The sequence below is a fragment of the Hypomesus transpacificus genome, chromosome 26, assembly GCF_021917145.1.
Source record: "Hypomesus transpacificus isolate Combined female chromosome 26, fHypTra1, whole genome shotgun sequence".
Lineage (NCBI taxonomy): Eukaryota > Metazoa > Chordata > Actinopteri > Osmeriformes > Osmeridae > Hypomesus > Hypomesus transpacificus.
Genome location: NC_061085.1, coordinates 7978903 through 8000045, shown reverse-complemented (window position 1 = coordinate 8000045; position 21143 = coordinate 7978903). Strand labels below are relative to the sequence as shown.

The 21143-nt window shown below is 46.7% G+C and overlaps 2 protein-coding genes across 2 annotated transcripts; both read right to left on the bottom strand.

The window, feature by feature from the left end:
- Positions 1-38: 38 nt before the first annotated feature.
- Positions 39-7409, bottom strand: scinla (scinderin like a). Its single transcript, XM_047050045.1, has 16 exons — positions 7313-7409; positions 5880-6064; positions 5608-5762; positions 4707-4868; positions 4434-4583; positions 3874-4081; positions 3399-3499; positions 2868-3083; positions 2604-2737; positions 2240-2330; positions 1887-2057; positions 1614-1788; positions 1319-1434; positions 995-1072; positions 761-821; positions 39-657 (listed from the first exon to the last, which is right to left on the bottom strand). Exons 2-16 carry the CDS (start codon positions 6058-6060, stop codon positions 497-499), a joined length of 2160 nt encoding a protein of 719 aa, XP_046906001.1. The 5' UTR covers positions 6061-6064; positions 7313-7409; the 3' UTR covers positions 39-496.
- A 2215-nt stretch (positions 7410-9624) lies between these two features.
- On the bottom strand, positions 9625-21098 carry si:ch73-389b16.1 (coiled-coil domain-containing protein 18). The gene is made up of 24 exons (XM_047050044.1): positions 20940-21098; positions 20582-20691; positions 20310-20438; positions 20092-20188; positions 19851-19972; positions 19356-19644; positions 19178-19253; positions 18849-19066; positions 18583-18693; positions 18357-18488; positions 17898-18238; positions 17715-17808; positions 17478-17594; positions 17144-17311; positions 16514-16656; positions 15122-15321; positions 14408-14621; positions 12500-12683; positions 12270-12386; positions 12022-12090; positions 10794-10934; positions 10520-10657; positions 10138-10350; positions 9625-10028 (listed from the first exon to the last, which is right to left on the bottom strand). The coding sequence occupies exons 1-24, from the start codon at positions 21084-21086 to the stop codon at positions 9750-9752; spliced, it is 3849 nt and encodes a 1282-aa protein (XP_046906000.1). The 5' UTR covers positions 21087-21098; the 3' UTR covers positions 9625-9749.
- Between the last annotated feature and the right edge of the window lie 45 nt (positions 21099-21143).

Here is a 21143-nt window from a genome sequence, read left to right as displayed (position 1 = left end):
TTTCAAGAATGCAAGCAATATGATTGCAAAGGACAACGTTTTTCTTTGATAGTGAAAACTTTATTAGTCACAATATCAAAGTAAACTTCTATTCCATGAAAGTAAGAAAGGTCAGTTTTACACTTGTATAAAAAGTTTTAGAATCTAAATCCTTAAGACCACATTCACATTTGACAGAAAAAGTTGGCCTAATATAATATATTTTGCTATGCCCTTTTGTACTTCTGAATAGATCAATGGCGCATTGGTTTATAAAGAAGACATATCTATGTTTACCTGTGTTTAAAAATCTCGTATTACAAGCAGTAAAAAATATATATTGCAACATAGGTTCAATACACAGCCTTTCGTCACTATACTGCTCATATGCCCAACTGAAGCTGTAGTATAACCATTATTTGCTTGCTGTTGTCTTTGCCTTGCCGATTTCAGTTCAGGAATACATGGATTACGTGGTGAAGCTTTGCGTGTAGGGAGCAACTGGGCGCGTGGCTTCCTAGAAGCGGGCCCGGATGCGCTCCAGAGGGTCTGTGTCCCACATGTTGGCGTCCCAGGCCTGGAACCAACCAGTGAAGGTGGGAGGCTCAGCGCCCTGCTTGATGGTGGCGACGGGAATATTGCGCCGCCCTGAGGGGTCGGAGCCCACGTAGTCGCTGGCTGGAAGGAGAGGAACGTTCAACGTGAACTACAGCCGACACTTTTTATTCCAGGGGGCTTTTATGTGGAGTGGCAGCATGCCTGTTTGAAATTGAGATCGTACCAATTTTTGCTGATCCAGTCCTCTCCACCTCATTGGCCTCTCTGCCGATCCAGATGAAGACCTGGCAAAGGCAGAAAAAGAAAATGGATGATCCCCCCCAACCCCTCAAGGGATTTTGATATTTGAAACAACAAAAGCCAAGGGATTTATCCCCGGGATTGCTTCCCTTCCTCTTCAGTTGAGACATATGGATCGCGACGATATAACTCTCAATCGGTGGCCCAAAGAGCTTACCTGATCCCAGGTGTCCAGGAGCATGACATCATCGGTTGCCAAGTCCGACTGAGTGATATCCCCAGGCACTTCCTCGGCCTGGGATAGAGAGAGTGAGAGAGAGAGAGAGAGAGAGAGAGAAGAGAAAAACAGAGAGAGAGAGAGTGAGAGAGAGAGAGAGAGAGAGAGAGAAGAGACATAGAGAAGAGACAGGGATGGGGGGGGGGGGCGGATGTTACAACAACCACACATTGCTTTCAAATCGGTCTTTGTGACCTTACTGTGCCCCGACCAGAGGTCCCTCCTCCAGTATTTTCCTCCGACCACGAGTGCCAGTACACTTACTACGAGCCTGCCGGTCTTGTTGGAGCAGCCAAACAGGCGAGGGGGCTTCACGGTCTTCTGGAGACTCTTGGAAGTCTGATATTCCTTCTTCCCACCCAAGGCAGACCAGAGCCCCGCTGAGGACGGCCAGAGCGGAACAGCGGAGCACAAAAAACATGAGACACGTCCGTGGTTTCGACCACGGAAAACCTGGAAGATGTCCATCAGTGCTCTCGATGCGACAAAAGCAGTGGAGGAGAAGTCTCTGGAGATGGAGGCAGTGTGTGTGTGTGTGTGTTTGGCTGGGGCCCCTCACCAGGCTCTTTGCCCTCCAACACCTCAGTGGCACTCCCTCCGAGGAAGTTGGCGACGTATTTGGCGGCGGTCATCTCCTCTTCGCTGGCCCCCATGCCTCTCCAGAGGAAGGTCGATTGAGGGGACTTGAGGGCAAACACGTCGTTGGTGTTCAGGGAGGCTGCAGTAGGCTCCACCTAAACCACACCAGGAAATGCCATGGATGTTTTATCACCATCTGTTTGTTCCACTCGGACGGACGTACAACAGATATTGATCTGAAGGCGTGACTGACCTCCACGGCCCTCGTGGCTCTGGTGGAGCTCTGACGGATGTGGAAGAGGCGCGTTGCAGCGACCCGGCTCTGCCCACCCTTCCGGGACGTTCCGCCCAAGTGGATGATCATGGGCTTCCCCTTGAACAGACTCATGAGATGGGCCGGCTCCTGGCCCTGGGTCACACGGACCTGGGTCACACACACACACACTTAGAAATTCCTTTTCTCAAGCCTTTGTCAAGCCCCTTTTCGTCAAGTTTTTGTTCACCGCAAAGAAAATGTTGTGCGGACGGTCAATGTCATATTTTGAGTGCGTCAATATAGATTTCAGATTCTGCCTGGTCTGACAGGAAGGACGTGTGTTGTGTCACCTGGACAGGCATGCCTCCCATGGAGTCATCCAGCTGGACAGTGAGGAAGGCGGAAGCAGCAAGCTCGTCCTGAGTACATTTCAGGCCTTGCCTGTGGAAATCAAACAGGACACCTCACAATTTTTTTTCTTTATCCATCCATGTTACAAAGTTAGGAAACTCTTCAGAGGGGAACCTTACAACACACAGGAGGAAACAATTCGATTTCTCCGCACTCGTATGAGTGTTTTCGCTGCCTTGACTGCTATTGCAGGAGGAGGAGATGGATGAACATGTTTACTAGTTTCAGAACATTATAGAGTCGTCGTCGTCTCCAGCTCCAGTGATCGGGACTCCCTCTAGTGGTCACCTGGGGAACACTCACCAGGTATAGATGATGTGCTTCTCCTTGCTTCCCTGGCGGTAGGTGTACAGCACCAGGTAACAGTCCCCTCCGAAGAACTGGCCGTAGTTGGAGGGATCCACTGGGACCTTATCCCCACCCTCTATACGCCAGACCTGCGGACACCAGCCGACAGCCGCTCTCAGGACCTCATACAGTTCCATCTCTCGCATTCCCCCCCCCCAAAAAATCATTCACATCCTTTGTAATATGCAAAGTCAGCCCTCCTGAAGCAGGACGACGTACCTGAATGCTTCCAGAGCCGTCGTCCACCATGTTGTGCTGGGCAGCCATGGCCTTGTTGCCGTGCAGGCTGGACATGTCGAACGGGACCTGCTTCACGCTGGCGATACGGCCGACGGTGTAGGCCCGCCCGGGGCCGCTGGTCTGGTCCTTGTCCCTCCAGTTGGAGAAGAACTGCTTGAATAGGGTCGTCTCGGCCCCTGCTGGCATGACCTGGATCTGCCAAAGGACCAGAGAGAAACAGGGAGTCAGGTGGCTGAGCGGTTAGGAATTCGGGCTAGTAATCAGAAGGTGACAGGTTTGATTCCCGACTGTGCCCAGATGACGTTGTGTCCTTGGACAAGGCACTTCACCCTACTTGCCTCGGGGGAATGTCCCTGTACTTACTGTGCTCTGGATAAGAGCGTCTGCTAAACGACTAAATGTAAACAGCCTTGGGGCATTCCTTGTGCAGATGCCAATATAGTAACTGGGGGATGAGGAGGGTGGGCATGGGGTGGACTGGGTTAGGTGGGTAGATGTGCGGTAGCTTACCTGGGTCAGCCTTGGGTAGTTCTTCTCTTTGATGAACTGGTCGGCAGCCTTCATGGCAGCTTTGCGTTCTGCTTCACTGGCACTTGGTCCTACAATGAGTTCTTTGTGGAAACCAGTTTATGAATATTAACGTTATAACACGTCCCTGTATGATTATGGGACAGGTCCCCCCAATATTTGTTCATACTGTATGATTATGGGACACGTCCTCCCCAATATTTGATCATACTGTATGATTATGCGGGCAATTTCGATGTGTCTGCTATTAGGTCTTTCTGCAGCTCAGAAAATATCAAATCACGGCCGGTCCGTTTTCCAAATCCAGTCGACTTGGCTTACCAAAACCTATTTGTCCTGAATCCATGTCATGTTTTCCCCTAAACCTACACTGGTGCAACGTCAACGAGTGAGTTTGGAGCGCAAAATCATTTGGCAGTGGCACATTTTCATGGATTGTAAATATCCAGTATTTGGCTACAGAAAGCAGTCCTACCTAATATGTGCTTTGATCTTTTTCCTACATGGATCTGATTCAAGGTCTTTAAAGATCCGAACACTATTTGTTTGTGTACGGCGTGTGATGATAGGAGAATACTGACCATGTAGAGGGATCCTTGTTTGCTGCCTCTGTCAGTTTCATCGTCTGAACTTCCGGCAGCGATGTTGGGCTTGGGTCCGAGAGCCTAAAACCGACATGTTTATTAGAGCATTTTCTTGAGTGTGGGACACAAGACCACACTGCAGCCCTTTCCAAATATCAAGACTGGAAATCACCTCTTGCAAGGCCTCCATCATAGCATAATACCAGGATTAGTCATTTAAGATAAAGATTAAACAAGCTCGTTTCTGTACTTGAACGGAAAAGACAAGCGCATGCAGTAGTTATGCTGTTGTTTAGGCCTTAGTGCAGTACATGGCGTTTTCCCTGGCTTTCATTGGTGCTATGTCAACTAAGCCGCAACAACAACCAAAACCCTTGGACACCTCCCAAAGCCTGTATCCTGTTCGACAGGAAGCGCTGGCAACGTGACTCACATCTGTGACGGCCTGTGGCTCGTCTCCTTCCTCAATCATCTGCAGCTTGGCACGGCCGTTCCTCTCGTTGTCACGGATATCGATGGCCACCTGAGCTGCCTTCAAGCGCTCAAAGCGGTTGCACTCGCTGCCACACCATTGGTAGATGTCCTAGGAGGTGACGAGAGAAATGTGGACACAACGTCACGTTCACATACGCTCGGATACATTCGCGGCCAATCGACAATGCGCGGTTGCGTTTTCGTCGAACGGCCTCCGTCCGGTTTGGCTCACCTTGCCCAGGTCGATGATGAAGCAATCTCCCTGGTTGAAGCTGGCCCAGGACATGGCGACCTCCGTGGCTCTGATTGCTCGACGGCCCTTGACTTGCAGCAAGCGCTTGACGTTCATGTCGTTGGTCACCACGTGCTGGAAGCCAGAGGCCACTCCTCCTTTCTGAGAAGGTGACAAGGTGACTCAGTCATGTACACTCAAAAACCATTAGGAACATGGAAAGCACATTCACACATGCTTGTTTGTGGGCAATATATGCGCACGTATATTTTATGAGAATTTCTTTTGCCATTAAAGCTATTCAAGTACTGTATATTTTACTGGTTTATTAAATATCCCAAGGATGATGAAGAACAGGTTTAAACAAACAAAATCGGATTCAGCATCTACAACAAGAAAGGACTGTTTTAACGTTTTCAATGAGTAACTACTTCCGTATTTAGAAGCTTATGACTGTTTGCATGATTTTCAGTGTTTGGTGTTTTGAATTAGACCCAGATGTGTCCTCCCTCCTAGCCTGCCTGCCATTTCCATGCCTCCATGGCAACACTCCATGGAAACACTGGAGCAAGGAGCAGGAAACTCAGATACAAATACTTCAGTCCTCAAAATAGCATTTAGAACGTCTGCAGCTTCTTTATACATGTGGGTGTTTCAAAGATGTGTAATTGATACAGTACTTAATCCTAATATGTGTTGACTGCCATGTCACATTCCTTTCACCTCAACTTTTATCCGGTGGTCGTTATGTTTGACAAAAAAAGGACATAAAAAGTGCTTCTGAATTTGGTCAAAAGCACTTGGGTCAGGAAAGCAGAGAATATTGAGGTCTCATCAAAAAGTGATAAGACATCACTGATAACAATGCAATAAACAGACGTGTGCATGTGCAATCTCCCACCTGGTACTTCACGCCAGACTTGAAGTAACCCAGGAAGGTTAAAGACTCGTTGTCCTGGACTTCGCGAAACTGAACCGGCGCGCCTCCCAGAAAGTCATCCAGCTGGGTGGTAAAGATGGCGGCGGCTCCCATCTCATCCTGGGAGCTCTCGCTGCCTAAAAGGAGGAGAAGCGAGGGTGAGACCACTAAAACATACGAGAACCTGAAAGAATGAACCGTCACAACAGGAGTAGAAATGGTTGGACATTTGAGGGGAACAGTTTGTCTGTCACCTAGCCACATGTGGACGTTGTAGGATGGGGCAGGAGTGGTGAACAGCACAATGTAAGCATCCCCGGTGAAGAAGTTTCCATGGAGCTGTTTAGGAACAGGCTTCAGGTCCATCTTCTCCACACGCCACACCTGCAGGCCCGGCTCCTTGCCTGCAGTCTGGAACTCTTTGTGGAACACCATGGTTCTGGGGACAATAAGAAGATGACTATTGTTGCAAAATTCAAAGGTTCGGAGGTGGAAACCTTGGGAGGGGGGGGGGATCTTTGGGAAGGAATATACATTTGGAATCACAATTCATGAAGAATATCAGAAGACTGTGTTATTCCTGTTGTGAACCTATATTTTAATACCTTGCTTACCGAGTTAGTGTATCATGAATTCACTTCATAATAACGTTATATTAACTATGATATAACTTTATACATTTCCAAATGATGCAACAGAAAATTTCCATGGAAAAGTTTGTGAACATTTTAAGAAGCCTCCTGTCATTTTCATTCCTTGGGTGTCCCTAAAGGTGACAGACACAGAATAGAATCATACCTAACCTTTATTTTTTTTTTTAAGCCTCTGTAGTATTAAGGGCAATCTTAAATGCATACAAGCAAGAATATATTAATGTGAGGATTTATGGTCACAGTATATTAGATTAAATTAGGAGACAGCTCATATGGCTCATATTCATTGTGTAACCTACTGTTTGCACAACCCAGGTGTGTTTGTTTTGTTATGGAAAAATAAATGATGGGTGTATTCCTGTTTTTTTGTTTGTTATCTAGATAAAAGCCATTGAACTACCCATGTCGAACATGGGTCTGTCTCAATTGTGTTCAGATAGAAAGTTATTCCTTCTGTCATAGATGCACCTATCCCACAGCACCCACGGCTACAAATGCTGTGTTAAGGGCGGATATCTACGCAGAATAGAAGTGGCATGAGTCATGATTCGGTGCCTACTTCCTTGAGCGCAGACATCTAAATCACATTCGCGCAGGACGAGGGAGAGATGAGAGAAGGAGATATTGTTCATGTAGTCTATTTCATCCATAGATGATTTATAGTATTGTAGAATCTGATCGTAACTTTCACTGAATGCACGACCCATCCAAACAGAATAGTCGACAACCTAACCTTTTCAAAAGTCTTCTGACTGCGTGTGAATATTGTCAATTCTGACAGCTTCGTAAATATCTATTGTACGTTAATTGTATTACGTTCTCAGATTCATTACCAATCTAAATAAACTTTTGATGAATGAAAAAATGTTTTTTTTTCATTCATCAAAGTTAAAAAATAAGGTCGCCACTACGATTGTGACTGTCAATATTTATAATTCACAGGTAGCCTACCACAACCAGTGCAATACGTTTGGCTACATAGACAAACATGTATAAACATGTAACATGTATGCATTAGATTTTTTTAAGCCTACCTGATTGGCACGCTGGGGTTTCTGTGCAAAGAGATAAAGCGTTGGAGAGAAAAGTGATGCTGCAAAATGTACTCCACTTCTGCAAAACCATTGTATGGGAAGGAGCTGTTTTATAGCCTAAAGAGGAGGCGTAGCCTCGAAGGCCACACCTCGGTTTGTGGTATGATATTTTCTGAAGTTATTTTTCTGTATTAGGCTCATTGGTTCTTACAGAGCTCTATTAATTTGGCGTCTCCCCATATAAATAGCCTATACAATATTCCCTGATAATATTGAAAATATGCTCTTCTGTATTTCTCACATAAACTTTTTCCAGATGCAAAAACGTGCGTCTTAATGGACACTGTTTTGGCAGGACAACGAGTCCCACTTTTCAGATGCTACAGCAGCAGACAGGGTGAGTATTTATGGGACAACACTGAGAGAAATATGGCAACACATTGCAGATCTACTCGACCAAGGTGACGTTTTTTAAGAACTCACTATACCAGAATGTTCGCAAGTTGAACAGTTTAAGCTTCCAAATGCACAATTACCCTACTAATTTATTAAACTGGTAAGACGACATTCTGAGTTTGGTTGGATCCACACCCAGTATTTTTTTTTTTAATTACTTCTGCAGAGTGCAGGCCTTTTCACCATCTACCACAATGTTATATTACAAATCCACCTGCAGAATAGACTCACCTTGGCAGCTGGCACAAATCTATGGCCAAGACACCAGCACCTTAAACCAGCAAGCTTTATTTTTAATATTCCCCATGAAATCCACCATGATCCGTCTTCCACACAGTTAAAATTGAATATGCAAGACAGTCTTACGTTATGTAACATGACTTATGTTACAGATGTTGCCAATTCAGAGAGAGACACATGGGGAAATAACTGTTGAGTGCAAAAAACATGTGTTTGGCTCCTTGGATTAACGTAAACTGTAAAACAAGTTGGTTGTGCGCAGCAATGAGCAAACATAGTTTTGGACCAAAATAGAGAAAATTAGAAACCATAACGCTGGACTGTAATTGAGATGAAGTAAAAGGGACTCAGAAGGTTGCTGGTTTGATTCCCGGCCGTGCATATGACGTTGTGCCCTTGGGCAAGGCACTTCACCCTACTTGCCTCGGGGGGACTGTCTCTGTACTCACTGTAAGTCGCTCTGGATAAGAGTTTCTGCTAAATGACTAAATGTAAGGACAGTTTGTTGAACTGCTGATTAGATCCCGTGTGAGGGCTGTAGATTTTGAGTAGGCTTGTTTAGATATTTGTTTAAGGGTGGGTCTGACAGCCTGCTATTGTGTAGGACTAGCCTGTCAGCTGCTGGGGTATTTGGCCACTTTGTGTCCCACGTGGCAACATGACAGAGAAGGAAGGCATGTGTTTACCCTGCAGTGACTAAGCTTCAGCAGTCGCCTCAGGTTTGGGTTGGGTCCATCACTCTTTCTTTCAAATAGCCCAATCAGCACATTCTCCCATTGTTAGCTTTGCGCACACATGCACACGCTGGTTTACTCGGGCATACCACAGTTCAAAGACATCTTCGGACACATCCACAGACACAAACGAGAGCGCAGTTTGGTGTCAGACGCTTGCCCGGACTTGAATGGTATTTGATCTGATATTCAAGTTGTGTAACTAACGTAGGCCTACTGTGAAATCTGGCTGGCAAACAATGATAATTATAGGGATTCAACACATTGCTACATTTTAAGGAGGGGAGTTCCTAGTCCTAGCCACCTTATGTGATGGAAATGTACTATGGTACAACCCCCTTTGGCAGTGGTGAAAACTGCATATAAATCTATGTACCGTCATAGTACCACAGCATCATGTAGTCGAGAAAAGTCAGTATTCCACTTTCTCTGCGATGCTAGCTAACACTACTCCAAGGACGAATGAAGATTTGGAAGAAGCATTAGGACGAAATGGGCAGCAGATGCTTCAACGCTTTAATTTCCTGCAGCATCCCTTTCCGCTGCATGAAAAAAAAGCAATATAGCACAGATCTTTTGGTAGAGTCATACACGGGTGTAACGCAATGCCTCTGGCATAGGGATCTGCCACGTTTCATGGTAGGTCAAAGTCGGCCATTAGCAGTATAATCCCTGTAAAAACAGTGGTGTTGGTCAGACCAGTTGGGTGTCTGAACCAATGAAAAAGAAGACTGAAAAAGCAGGACATAAAGAGATGTCTTAATTCCTGAATAAACAACACTGTTTAAAAAGACGTTGGCCCATGGTATTTAATAATTTATTGCAAATAAAAAGGTAAAGGCTCTCAGATCAACTGGGAAACTATGCACATTTTTGAAGCTAGGCCTATCTAATAGAAAGACATCAGGAGAACAATGATGGCCAACTGAACTCATTGCCAAAAGAATTTTACTATCAAATCAACGGAAATATAGTCATCTACAGTAGTAAAAAAAAAGATTGAGCACTCATTCTTGAGCACATTCAGCACTTATGCACACTCTGGAAAAATCTGTCACGGTACAGAACAGCGGTGTGGTGTGCTGGTCGGCGTGGTCCCCTTGCTTGTCCTTCACTTGGATGGAGAGCCAGCCGTTGTCGTCGTTCTTACCCAGCAGGGGCAACAGGGTGTTCCCAGCACTGGCGTGGCCTGCGGAGGCCAGGCCTGAGCGGACTGCCATGCTGTGGAGCTCGGAGGCTCTCTCCCGGCTGGAGATCTTGGCCCTCAGACGGGTGACTTCCGACTCCTACGACAAGACACATCCCACGGGGTGATTTCACCTCCATAACCCTGATGGCTCCAACACTTTTCTGTGGTACATGCGACGAAGGGGGAGACCCCCTCTGTGAAGGTACCTTGATGAGCAAGGTCTCGTTGGTGCTTTGGAGCAGCCGCTCGCGAGCCTGCAGTTCAGCCAGCAGGGCGGCGGTGTTGCCCTGGGAGTCCTCCAGACACGACCTTGTCTGCTGCAGGTCATAGGTCAGCTGGTCCTGCGAGCAGCGGAGGGTGTCGGAGATGCACTCCGAAGCCTTCAGCACCTCCACCTGGCTCTCCTGTAGCGCGGACAACTAGAACACCAACCAATCCGAAACTGTGGATTACTTTCAAACCAAAGACTGTTACAGGCAAAACAACCTTTTGTCTCTAAGTTAGTCCGATAGCAGTACAGGGTTTGAGAAAAACGATGAATCTGTGGAACGGTAAATTGCATTGACGTTGTAACCGTCATGGCAGTACCTCGTTCAGATGCAGTCTTTTGACTGTGTCCAGTTCTTGCCTGAGGACCGACACAGTGGCCTGTGTCCTGACTTCTGTCTGGGCGGCCTGTTCCATGACCTTGGCCAGCGTCTCCTTCAGATCCCTGGCCTGGAACTCCTAACCCAGACCCAGCCACCAGAAACCAAACCCAGAACCGTGATACACCACACTCACAAACAACTTACCGTGTTACCGTCTTCACGTGTGTGTTTTTTTGGGGGAGAGTTGGGATTTGTGTCGTGTCATCGCTGACCGTTTCCTGACCAAACTGGGTGCTTTCCTCCAGCTGTGTGGCCAGGCTCTCGCAGCGACTCCTCATCTCCTGCAGGCTCTGCCCGGTCAGGTGCAGCTTCTCCCTACACAAACGTAGCTGCTGGCTCTGTGCCAGGTGTTCCTGGTGGCCACGACAGAAAGGCTGGACAGCTATACCCCCAAAGTTTTCGATCATTTACAAGATATGTGACTACTACACTATCGTTTACATTTATTCATTTGGCAGACACTTTTATCCAAAGCGACTCCCAAGAGTGAGCTTTAGAAAAGGTGCATGGGTCAATGATCATAAACAACAAGATAGCCCCAAAAACATTGAGGGTAGAAATGAGTCATGTTTTCGTACACGGAACATGACTCAATATGGCCCTGTCACAATCCCATTTATAGAATCCGAAGCAAGAATGTAGTCTTACCAAAATACTCTGTTTATGTATACATGTTTTGTGTACAGCGGAGGGATAATTATAAGAGAATAACAGTGGCCATTGTTCTGTTGATACTTTTTTCCTGACTTCCGATTATTGTCAATCTATGGCTGCATGGCCAGGGAATCTATCATTTCTCTGACAGTGTATTGTATTCTGCAACCAAGACATACCAAACATCTCACCAGAAGTACCACCTGTTGTTTAGTAGAGATTTACAGCTTGTAAGCCCACTCCCAAAGCCTCAACATCAGTTCCCAAAGTGTAGTCATTATGGAAGACGTGAGTGAACTGATGTGCAGGGTTTAGATTGTGTGTATGTGTGCTTGAGCAACGAGCTGTGGTGAAGTTGTGGAGTCATTTGGAATCCAGCGTTGGGTAACCAGCCTGTCATTGTGGCAGGCACATACATTCATTTACACATTCCCCCTGGTGTGAAACCACAAACAACAGCTTCTGTACCAAATCTTCCTCTGGATATGCTGGTGGGTTTGAATGTGTGGATCATAAAGGTGGGTTTGAATGGTGTGACAGATGTGAAGTGCCCGAACTTGATGAAGAAAAAAAAATGCATCCAGAGAATTCTGGTTAGAGCAACCACATGCACAAGTCACTACACATTACACTGTGATTTGTGCTGAGATCAACTTAATTCCTGTGTGGATCATGAAACATTACAAGATTTGAGCAAGACCAAATCTCTGGGGGTGGTCAACAAATGCGACACGAATGAAGTACATTTGTCTCATATACTGTTGTCTCAACGATTCATGACAGTACCTGTTGCACGTCCTCTTTCAATTGCAGTTGGGTCTTAATCAACTCCAGCCTCTCAGTCAGAAACTCTATCTGTCATAAAAAACATGTAAAAGCTCATCTCAAGTGTTATTTTGGATCCATTCCTCAAGTGTTGCTAAAGTGGCCATAAAATCTTTTGACCATAAAAAAACAAGCAACCATAAAAATGTTGTGCATGTCGTCGTGATGGATATCTCCCCCCAATTATCAAGTGGATGAGAAGAGTTGACCTGCATTGCCTTCTCCTTGGCCTCTCTCTGGGAGGTCTCCAGCGCCCCCTGTTGGAGAATTAGCTTCTGCTCGAGGTCCTGTTTATAATTCTCGACCGTGACCGCTAGGTGTTCCAGCTTAAAGGTATGGACAAACAAATGAAGTTTGGGCTATCGGATACAAAACATCTTTTGTCAGAGAAACGTCATTATCTGCACAGTTCTATCTGTCTCCTACTACTACGTTGCACCTGTAGTGATCTTTGCTGCAGCAGCTCGTCGTGTGTCTCCCTACTGCTCGTGTGATGAACCTCCTGTTGCTTTCTCTCCAGCTCCCTACGTGTCAACTCCAGCTCATTCTGACTTTCCCTGGCAGGACAATTCTCACAGACACACACACGCACGCACACACACAACACATATAGGAACCCAAGTCAGTTACGATCACACTTGTAATGGTAATAACTTCTCTCATCATGGTAAATGGTTTGGTAACAAACATACGATGAATAATTTGTCGCACGTGTCATGATTGCGAAGCGTGGGCTATGCAAAAGCTGTTGGCCATTCAGCACATTGACAGATTGGCTTGTGCACAGCAGCTGATGGCCCAAAGGCTTAGAGCATGTGATGGTGTTCTTGAGCTTAATTTAGTCTGATCACACATTTGCCACAGGAAAGAGTCAGAGCTTGAAGCGCACAGAGGAAAACTCAGCTGATTCGTTGCTGGGAAAAAAAAGACAACTGGACCCTGAGGGGGTTGAACACACAGACTCATCAGACAGAACACATAACATCTATTCATACCCTTCAAGAGAGACGTGCAAAACACATTAACAATCGAACTGACCATGAACAGAGAGGAGTGTTGATCCAGCTGGTGACAAATATAGAAGTAGCACATTGAGATGTGAGCACATCGCAAAGTTCGTTATAATTTTTTTTTTTACCACAGGCTATAGCCGTGACAGCTGAGTCACTTGTCTTGGCGACGTCTCAATTTGAACCTAAAGGTCACGGGCTGTGTGACAAGTTGGAAGCAGAAGTGTCGAGTCGTGGTCATCGGGTCAGCCATTCGCAACAAGTGTGGCGTTAATGTCTTTGCTCCTGAAGGACTTTCGATTGAAATGGTGCTTCTGAAGAACATCAAAGATCATGGAAGACTCAACCATTGCTTAGTTTAATGAAACAATATGAAAAGGCCTGATCTCCAGGATGACCATGGAAAATTTTCAAAATAAAAATCAATATCACACCGATATTTTCTTTTCATATAGCCAGGAGGGGAAACAGTACTGTAATCAGGTCAAAGACAAGCCTTACTGAACTTCATACAACATATAAGCCTGTTGAACTGTTAAAGAATTCTTGGTGATTATGAAGAACACAACTAAGAGATGACACTTATTACACATGTTTAGATTATATCACTCCACGGATCTAGTTAGACGGGAAAAGAAGACATGGGCCAGGCATTAGAAAATCATTTTCACGAGTAAAGAAATGAAAGGTCATCACCACAGACAGGACATGACTATCACAGTTAGGGTTAGTTACCATACTGTAATGGTAACTAACTGTAATGTTTGGGCAGGAGCAAATTTAGCATTTATATAAATATGTTTTTTTTTTTTACATTAAACAAGAAACGACAATGTTAGGAAGTAAAGCTCACAAGCTCACGACAACAGATATCAGGCCTTGTAAATTGATGTGAAAGCTAAATCTGTATACTGAGAGCAGAACTTCGTTCGTTTTCATCGTGTAGGACAATGATCGGAAACACACGCACTTACGCGGTCACTTCTTCAATCGTATTTCAGCAGCATGAGTGTGCTACAGGTAGGAGTCTTCAAATACAGCGTTGTGTTTGCCAAGCTTTGCATTTTACAGTCCCAGGGACCAGGAGGAAGACAGGTGGGTTGAGGAGGACCAGCTTTGGACCTTCCAGAACCTTCCAGAAAGGGGGGGGGGGCTTGACATTTTGCCAGACAGCCCGGCTTAACTGGATGTGAAGGATCGCAACAGAGATCCACTGTAGATTGGTGGGGTGACTTGTGGGACACAAGGGGGGGGGCCGGGGCACCATCTAATCCCAGCAGGGAATTGAGGAGGAGATGGGAGGGGGGGGGGTTCAGGGAGGGGGATCCTAGGCTCACCTGAGCCCCGCGGCCAGTTTATCCATGGCGGCTTTGCGCTCCTCGGCCTTCTGCTGGGAGCGGCGCAGCACGTTGCGCAGCTCCTGGAGGTGGTCCAGGGTGTCCACCAGCTCGCCTCGCACCGTCTTCATCTGGCTCTCCAGCAGCTGCGTGTGGTGGAGGGAGTTCCTCCGGTCGCGCCGGCTGCAGCGCACCCTCTCCTCCAGGTCCTCCACTGGGGCCCCCCCCGGCCCCCCGGGAACAAGATCACAGCCAGTCACTCGCAAGGTCAGACACATAAGGGGAGTTTGGAGCTAAAGGGTTGCGAAGCGTGTATTTTCCAGGAGAGCTCAAATAAAATGTACTGTTTACGCCTTTCATTTAATTATTATTAATTACAATCTCTGGGTCATCAGTTCTGTTGTGTCCCTTTTGGCACTGACAGGATCTCACTGAGAGCTTTCATTTGAGATATAGTGCTCATAATTGCCCAACATGGCTCCAAGCCCTAGCAAGACAGCCTCGAAAACTGCTAAACTGAGCTGCTTCAATGACACCGAGAGCTTGAGATCTAACCGTGATCAGAGGAACACAAAGGTACTTTATGCCTATCGTTTTATCACACTGAAAAGTCCTACACAAACGGGACTCATTCTCCAATGACAGTTAATGCGGTGGGTGGAAAGCAGAGAGTTCAGAGCACAGACAGGCTGACTGCGAGGAGGCGATACAGACCCATGTTGTCGGTCCCGGTGGGCTTGCTCTCCGCGCTGGTCTCGCTCTTCTTGTCCAGCAGGCCCTTGGTCTCCTGCAGCATCTTCTCCATCTTGGCCAGCTCGCAGGCCTTGGTGTCACTGTCCCGGCGGATCTTCAACAGCTCCTGCTCCTTCTCGGTCAGCTCGCCGCGAAACCGGTTCATGTCCCCTGTCAACTGCCTGCGGGAGCGAGGAAAAAACGACCCGGATCTCAACGTACACTTGGGGGGGGGGGGGGGGGGGGGGAGCTGAGCCCACAGCAGCGGTCGGCCGGCTTTACTGAAGGCAGTCCGTTCCGCTAACGCTTCGACGTCGGGCTCCGAGTACGCCGCTTCCGCGCTCGATTTGGATGGCGACGGCTGAGGATGCGACCTGGAATGCTGTAAACCTGCTGTGCCCCTTTGGAAGTTCTCTGGAGGGACGATATTCTCTCCTCTGAACTACAGCGCGTGGTACATGTCCATTCCCAGTTATGAGTGGAACTGGCGGACAGGGTCGGTCTTTTATACAAGACTGGCACATGACACCAAAAGACCGGAAAATTCCTAATAGATAACTACAACCAGACGAGTCATGAGACAGCCCTGATACCCTGGAGCTCATTGACATTTCACACTAGTTCAGCACAGTCCAGCAACCTGCTGTACCAAGTACGATCAGAAAGGGCATATTTTACTCGCTCAATAAACCTTGACTTTTTATGTTCAATCTAAACATGTGACAGACACAAGAACCTCACAAACTAATATTTTTGCCACTAAAAAGGTCCTATTCTCGCAGTCAAAATGTTATTATTGGATGTTTCCAGGGCAGAATCTCTGTGTGACAGGGACGTGAAACATCCCCATAACATCGATGTTCCCCCTCAAGAATGGCCTCAGGCTTGTCAGAGTCTAAACTCCTGAACCGAGAGCTTAAATAAAAGACGTGCTCAAGGTACAGAATCAGAAACAAGTTGACTTTGTTTGCATTTGTCAGGGTTCCAATGGAACCGTGTGCACCGTTGCCGTGTTTGTAGAAGTCATCACATGATTCGAGAGACACTGGCTCCAGTCATTCGAGGGCGCAGGGATGAAAGGACCAAGAAGTTCACGATGTGCCCTGTGCTTTAGGCCACTTGTGCTTGCTGCTTCAGAGAAAACACACCAATTAAGTGTGACTGTGTACAACAGTATATCAGAAAAACACAATAGAGTGGCGAAAAAGGGGAAAACGTCGACGTTCGTTTCAAGTTATCACCCGTCAGCTCTCGGACGGAGAAATGACTCACTGAGGGAAGCAGGGGCGGTGGATCTATGTAAGCCGACGTGCCACATGGTGATTGGGTTTGCTACGGGCGGGAACCGAGTGCAGCGGTGGAAATGCAACTCACTTGACATTGGTGGAGAGTTGGAGAGCCTCTTTCTCACGCCTCTCTGCCAGCTGACCGGCCTCCAGGGCTCGATCCTCCATCTCCCTCAGCTCCTTGCAGGTTTTGGCCTTCTCTTTCTCCAGCGTCCTCTGCAGGTGGGAGACCTCGAGAGGGGAAACAAGCCAACACGAAACCATGAGGAACTCACTGGTGCCAGCTGTCAAATAATAACTAGCAGATTGTATCAGTGTCGACGACATTCAAGAGGTAAAACCGCTACGCAGGGGTCGGAACTTGCATTTCAACAAACGGTCTTATTCGCTGTGAGCAGTGGGGGCATTATAAATTGGAACGTGTCCATCCACGTTGAACAATGTTTGTTTCATCATACACACAAGCACAAGTGTACGCACAGTCGGTTGAGCTGTTCACAGCCATGGATAGGATGAAAACAAATCTTTGGCCTTGGGGGGTGGGGGGGGGGTTTAGTATCTGGACAACCTACAAAAGCATGCTGTGTTTTCATAATACAACAACTGATGATTGCTAGGATACAGGCACACTCACAGTGCTCTCTCAGATATTAAACAAAGATCCCTTACTAGAATCCATGGAGGGGGGGGGGGTTCTCTATCTGTGATGAGGCAGTACCTGTTTGAGTAGCTGTGATTGGCTGTCCTCAAGTTCAGAGATCTTAGAGGCACTTTGCTGCTGTGTGGATTGCTGCTTCTGGATTCGATGCTCAAGCTGATGGACCTGCTCATTGGAGTTCTGGAACTGATTGGAACTGTTCCTCACCTCCTCCTGCAGCGCCTCCAACTGGACCCAAAAGGAATGACACACGAATGCCATCGTTTGTAGGGGTTTTCAGATTAACTCTGGTGTATTGTCCCTCCCACATTAGGCAACTCCCTCTCAATTGGATCTATTGTGTGATCAAGCTTTAGAGAAACAGAGCTAAATTGCTGTGGTCTTCACATTCTACCTCTTTGGCTTTCGTTTCCAGCTCTCGGTCATACCGGTTCTTGGCTCCCTGAATCTGCTCCATGCAGCCGTTTAACTCCTCTTGGCATGTTGCCAGAGCTGACTCCAAAAACCTCACCTAGGACCAGACAAATAAGTCAACCTGAATACATACCAAGCGTCTTTTCTTCGATTTTGAGGGACTAAAATCATTGCCGTGTGTGCTGTGTTGTGTACAAAGCCGTGACAAGAGAGTTACTTTGGTAGTGGACTGTGTTCCCTGAGATTTAAGAGACAGCAAGTCCTCCTGGTCTTGTATGGCTTTCATCTCGATTTCCTCAAATGTAACACAACTGAACGGTTAGAGTATTCCGACAAGTAAATCCACATAAGATAGTTGTTCAGTCCTCTATGGTTTATAACCATCACACAAGGCCTTTACTGTCCAAAGCTGGAATTCCCATTGGGGAATTTCAAAATAGGCCATTGAGGCATATACAGTATGGCCAATAGTGTAGGAAAAGGACTGTGTAAATGCAGAACAGGCACGTGACAAGGCCTTCGAGCTGAATAACTAGGACAAGCTGGACAATAAGACAAGGGTACAGCAAGGTAAATTGTGTTTGTTTGTGTGGTTGGGCAGCAGACTTGTGTGACTTTGCTGAGAGAAGCCTGAAGTCTGTCAGCTTTCTGAAGATACTCTTGTTTTTCCCGTTGTGCTGAAGAGTAGTCGTTCTCCAGCTTCGCCAGCTGAGCATGTGTCTGGTCCAGGGAAAACTGTAACTATATTTGGACAGGCAACATTAGCATTTCTGTCTTTCCAAATGTTGACACGGGGGTCAATCATTTAATAGTGTGAATAAACATGAAAATGAATGCATTGAACACACACGAAACCTACTTTTGTTATTTTATCCTCTTGCTCCCAACTCTTGTCTGTGCTTATCCTCTGGGATTCTGCTAACGCCTCCTGCAAGTCCCTCGTCTTTTTTTCCAGAGTGTTTTTAAACTCTTGCGTGCTGGTGCTCTTTTCCTACAACAAACACAAGCAAACATCAACGTGCGTGACGGATGCCTTCGTGACCCCATGGCGCGTCTGAGGAGTCTCCTGCGCTTCTCGAACTCACCAACAGGTTGTGCTCTAGATTCGTATTCCTCTTCACAGCATGCAAGACCGCGATTTCCTTCGCCTCTAGTTGCTTCTCGGTAGCCTCCAGGAGAGAGCTCTTCCTCTTTAACTGCGAAGCGAAAGATTAGCTGAAAACGCTCTGAAAACACAGAGTTCTATTTCAACTCCAGTGCGCTCACCGCTTTCGGATTTCAATGTAACATGGCAAGGAACCTCTCAGCCTTTTGCTGGGGCGAGAGTGACGTATTTCGAGCTTGTCCTCACTTCCATCTCCAGCTGTGCGATGTCCGACGTCCTAGCCTGGAGCTCGGCGTGGAGTTTCCGGAGCTGCTGGTCTTGCTGGGTCACGTCGCTTTGCAGCACGCGCGTGTCTTCTTGAGCCCGACTCAGATTCTCCTGAAGTCCGCAAGCCACGGCTGCCTGTCTGCTTTTCTCCTGCTCCATGACACGGAGCACAGGCAGGAGACGTTGGTACTGCTCCCCTGTGACACCATGAACACACACAAACACACACAAGCACACACAGGAACTAGAAACGAGTCCCTTTCAACACAGTGATTTACAGTGTGCTCTGCTGGACAACACAATGTCACCTGGCTTGAGATTAAGCTGATCGGAAGATCCCCCGGGAAGAAGACAAGGATTGGCACACAATGCTCCTCCTCTGCCCTGCAACAAAACCACACAGTCGCCTATGTAGGGCTATGACATACACCAGGTGAACGTATAACCCCTCAACAAAGGGTCGAGGAGTTCTACATGTCACTTCACCTCTCTGAGATGCAGTGAGCAGATGATGGCCTCGAGGCCAGCCAGTTCGGCTTTGGTCTGTTGGACCTCTCTCTGACTCTGCTCCAGTAGGTTCTCCTGGCTGCGGTTAAGCTTCTGCAGGCCCCGGTTCTCCGTCCTCAACTCTTCTAGGTCTTTCTTAGCCACCTCCGTCTCACTCAGCCTCCTCTCCAGCAGCCCGCTCTTGCTGGACGCCTCTTTCACTTGCAAGCGCAAGGTGTCCATTTCCTCACTCACCGTCTTCATTTTATCCAAGTCCTCCTTTAACTGGCTAATAAGTGAATCAAATCTTATTTACACCCTCCATTACCTCAAGGTTTGCTTATCACAGCAGTATCCATCATTTAGGCTATACTCCTAGCTAACTCTGTATTTCATAGGGGAGTATCTTATAAATGGTGTTATTTGAAGCAACAGATTTTGTGCCTGCCATCGTTCAGTATTGTTGCGTGAAAGAAATGGCCTGGCTACACCTACCCCATCAGCAGCCTCATGTTGTCCCTCTCTTGCTCAAGATGAGAGCACTTCTTCTCCCATGACTCACGATCTTTATCACATCGAACAAGAGCCTCCTTTAATTTGCTTTCACTTTCCAACACCTACAAAACAGTGTCCGTTTAGATAACGGCTGATGCAAACAACGAAAAGACGAAAAGGAAACGCTGACTAGGACCAATTTACAAAAAACGATAAAGCTGAAAATACGTTCGTCTTTGACCTTTTTTAGTTTATCTGCCACATCTTCCTTGAACCCCTGGAGTGCAGATGACTGCCTTTCAGCATCGATGATAGCGTCATTTCTTTGCTGTTCAGCTCTTTGGGGGTGAAAGAGGAGTCACTTTTGTAGACGAGACCAAAACACAAACTGAGTGCTCCACAGTGATGAATTGTGGATGTGATACATTTTAGAATAGGTCTATAATGGAAAGACATTACCTTTTCTCCAGGTCTGTTCTGTCTTCCAATTCAACTCTTACCACTGTTAACTCTTCTTTCAGTTTGTCAACAAGTCTGCACCTCATCTCCAGATCTGCTCGAGTCTCTTGTAGCTTCTTCTCCGTATCCCTTGAAGAGTGGAAAAGCAACTGTCACAGTTTTCTAATAGACCATTTTTGTGTTCACCCAAATATAAATGGAAAACCTTAACTTTTCTTACCTGCCCAATGCCAAACTGAGCTGACAAACTTTTACCTTCCACCAAATCTTACCTGAGAGCTTGGACTTGGGCCTCAACCTCAGCCTCAAGACTCTCAATTTCATCTTTCATCTGGGACACACATGACGACCTTGACCCCACAGTGGAACCTAGAACCAGTACCTTTCCAAATTCAGACCAAAACAAAGTATAATTTTGCAGTCAACGCTTTGGGACGTGTGTCAATTAAACTTACATAAACTTTCTGCAATCAACCATTTTATATTTAAAGGCATATACCTTGGTTGGTAAACAGAAACAGTTTACAGTGAACTACAGTCTGTAGGTCAATATGACAATGTGACTATGGGGAAAGTATTGAAAACAGGTTTGCAAACAGTTTGAGGTGTGCGTAGACATGCAGGTTGTACTTTGGTTTTGGAGCTGGCAAGTTCGAGATGTGCTGCTTCCAGCTCAGTAATCAGTTGTTTGTTCTCCGTGACCAGAGAGGCATTCTCTTCCTCCATTGAGCATAACCTTCTCCTGAGCTGTGAGTTTTTGGCCCCTAGTTCCCTCATTGATAAATGATGAACAGGAGGAGCACACTAAAAAGAATTCCACACTTCAACTTTTTT

Bases quoted from the DNA above. Each gene is read 5' to 3' on its own strand.
- si:ch73-389b16.1 (XM_047050044.1), bottom strand. From the start codon at position 21,086: ATGAGGGAACTAGGGGCCAAAAACTCACAGCTCAGGAGAAGGTTATGC. The intron at 17,312-17,477 runs GTAGAATGTGAA...TTTTGGGTCCAG, and splicing joins TGGAAACGAAAGCCAAAGAG to TTGGAGGCGCTGCAGGAGGA. The intron at 10,658-10,793 runs GTCAGCGATGAC...GGTCTGGGTTAG, and splicing joins CCCAGTTTGGTCAGGAAACG to GAGTTCCAGGCCAGGGATCT.
- scinla (XM_047050045.1), bottom strand. From the start codon at position 6,060: ATGGTGTTCCACAAAGAGTTCCAGACTGCAGGCAAGGAGCCGGGCCTG. The intron at 5,763-5,879 runs GTGACAGACAAA...TCCTCCTTTTAG, and splicing joins CAACGTCCACATGTGGCTAG to GCAGCGAGAGCTCCCAGGAT. The intron at 3,500-3,873 runs GCCAAATACTGG...GTTTCCACAAAG, and splicing joins AGGTAGGACTGCTTTCTGTA to AACTCATTGTAGGACCAAGT.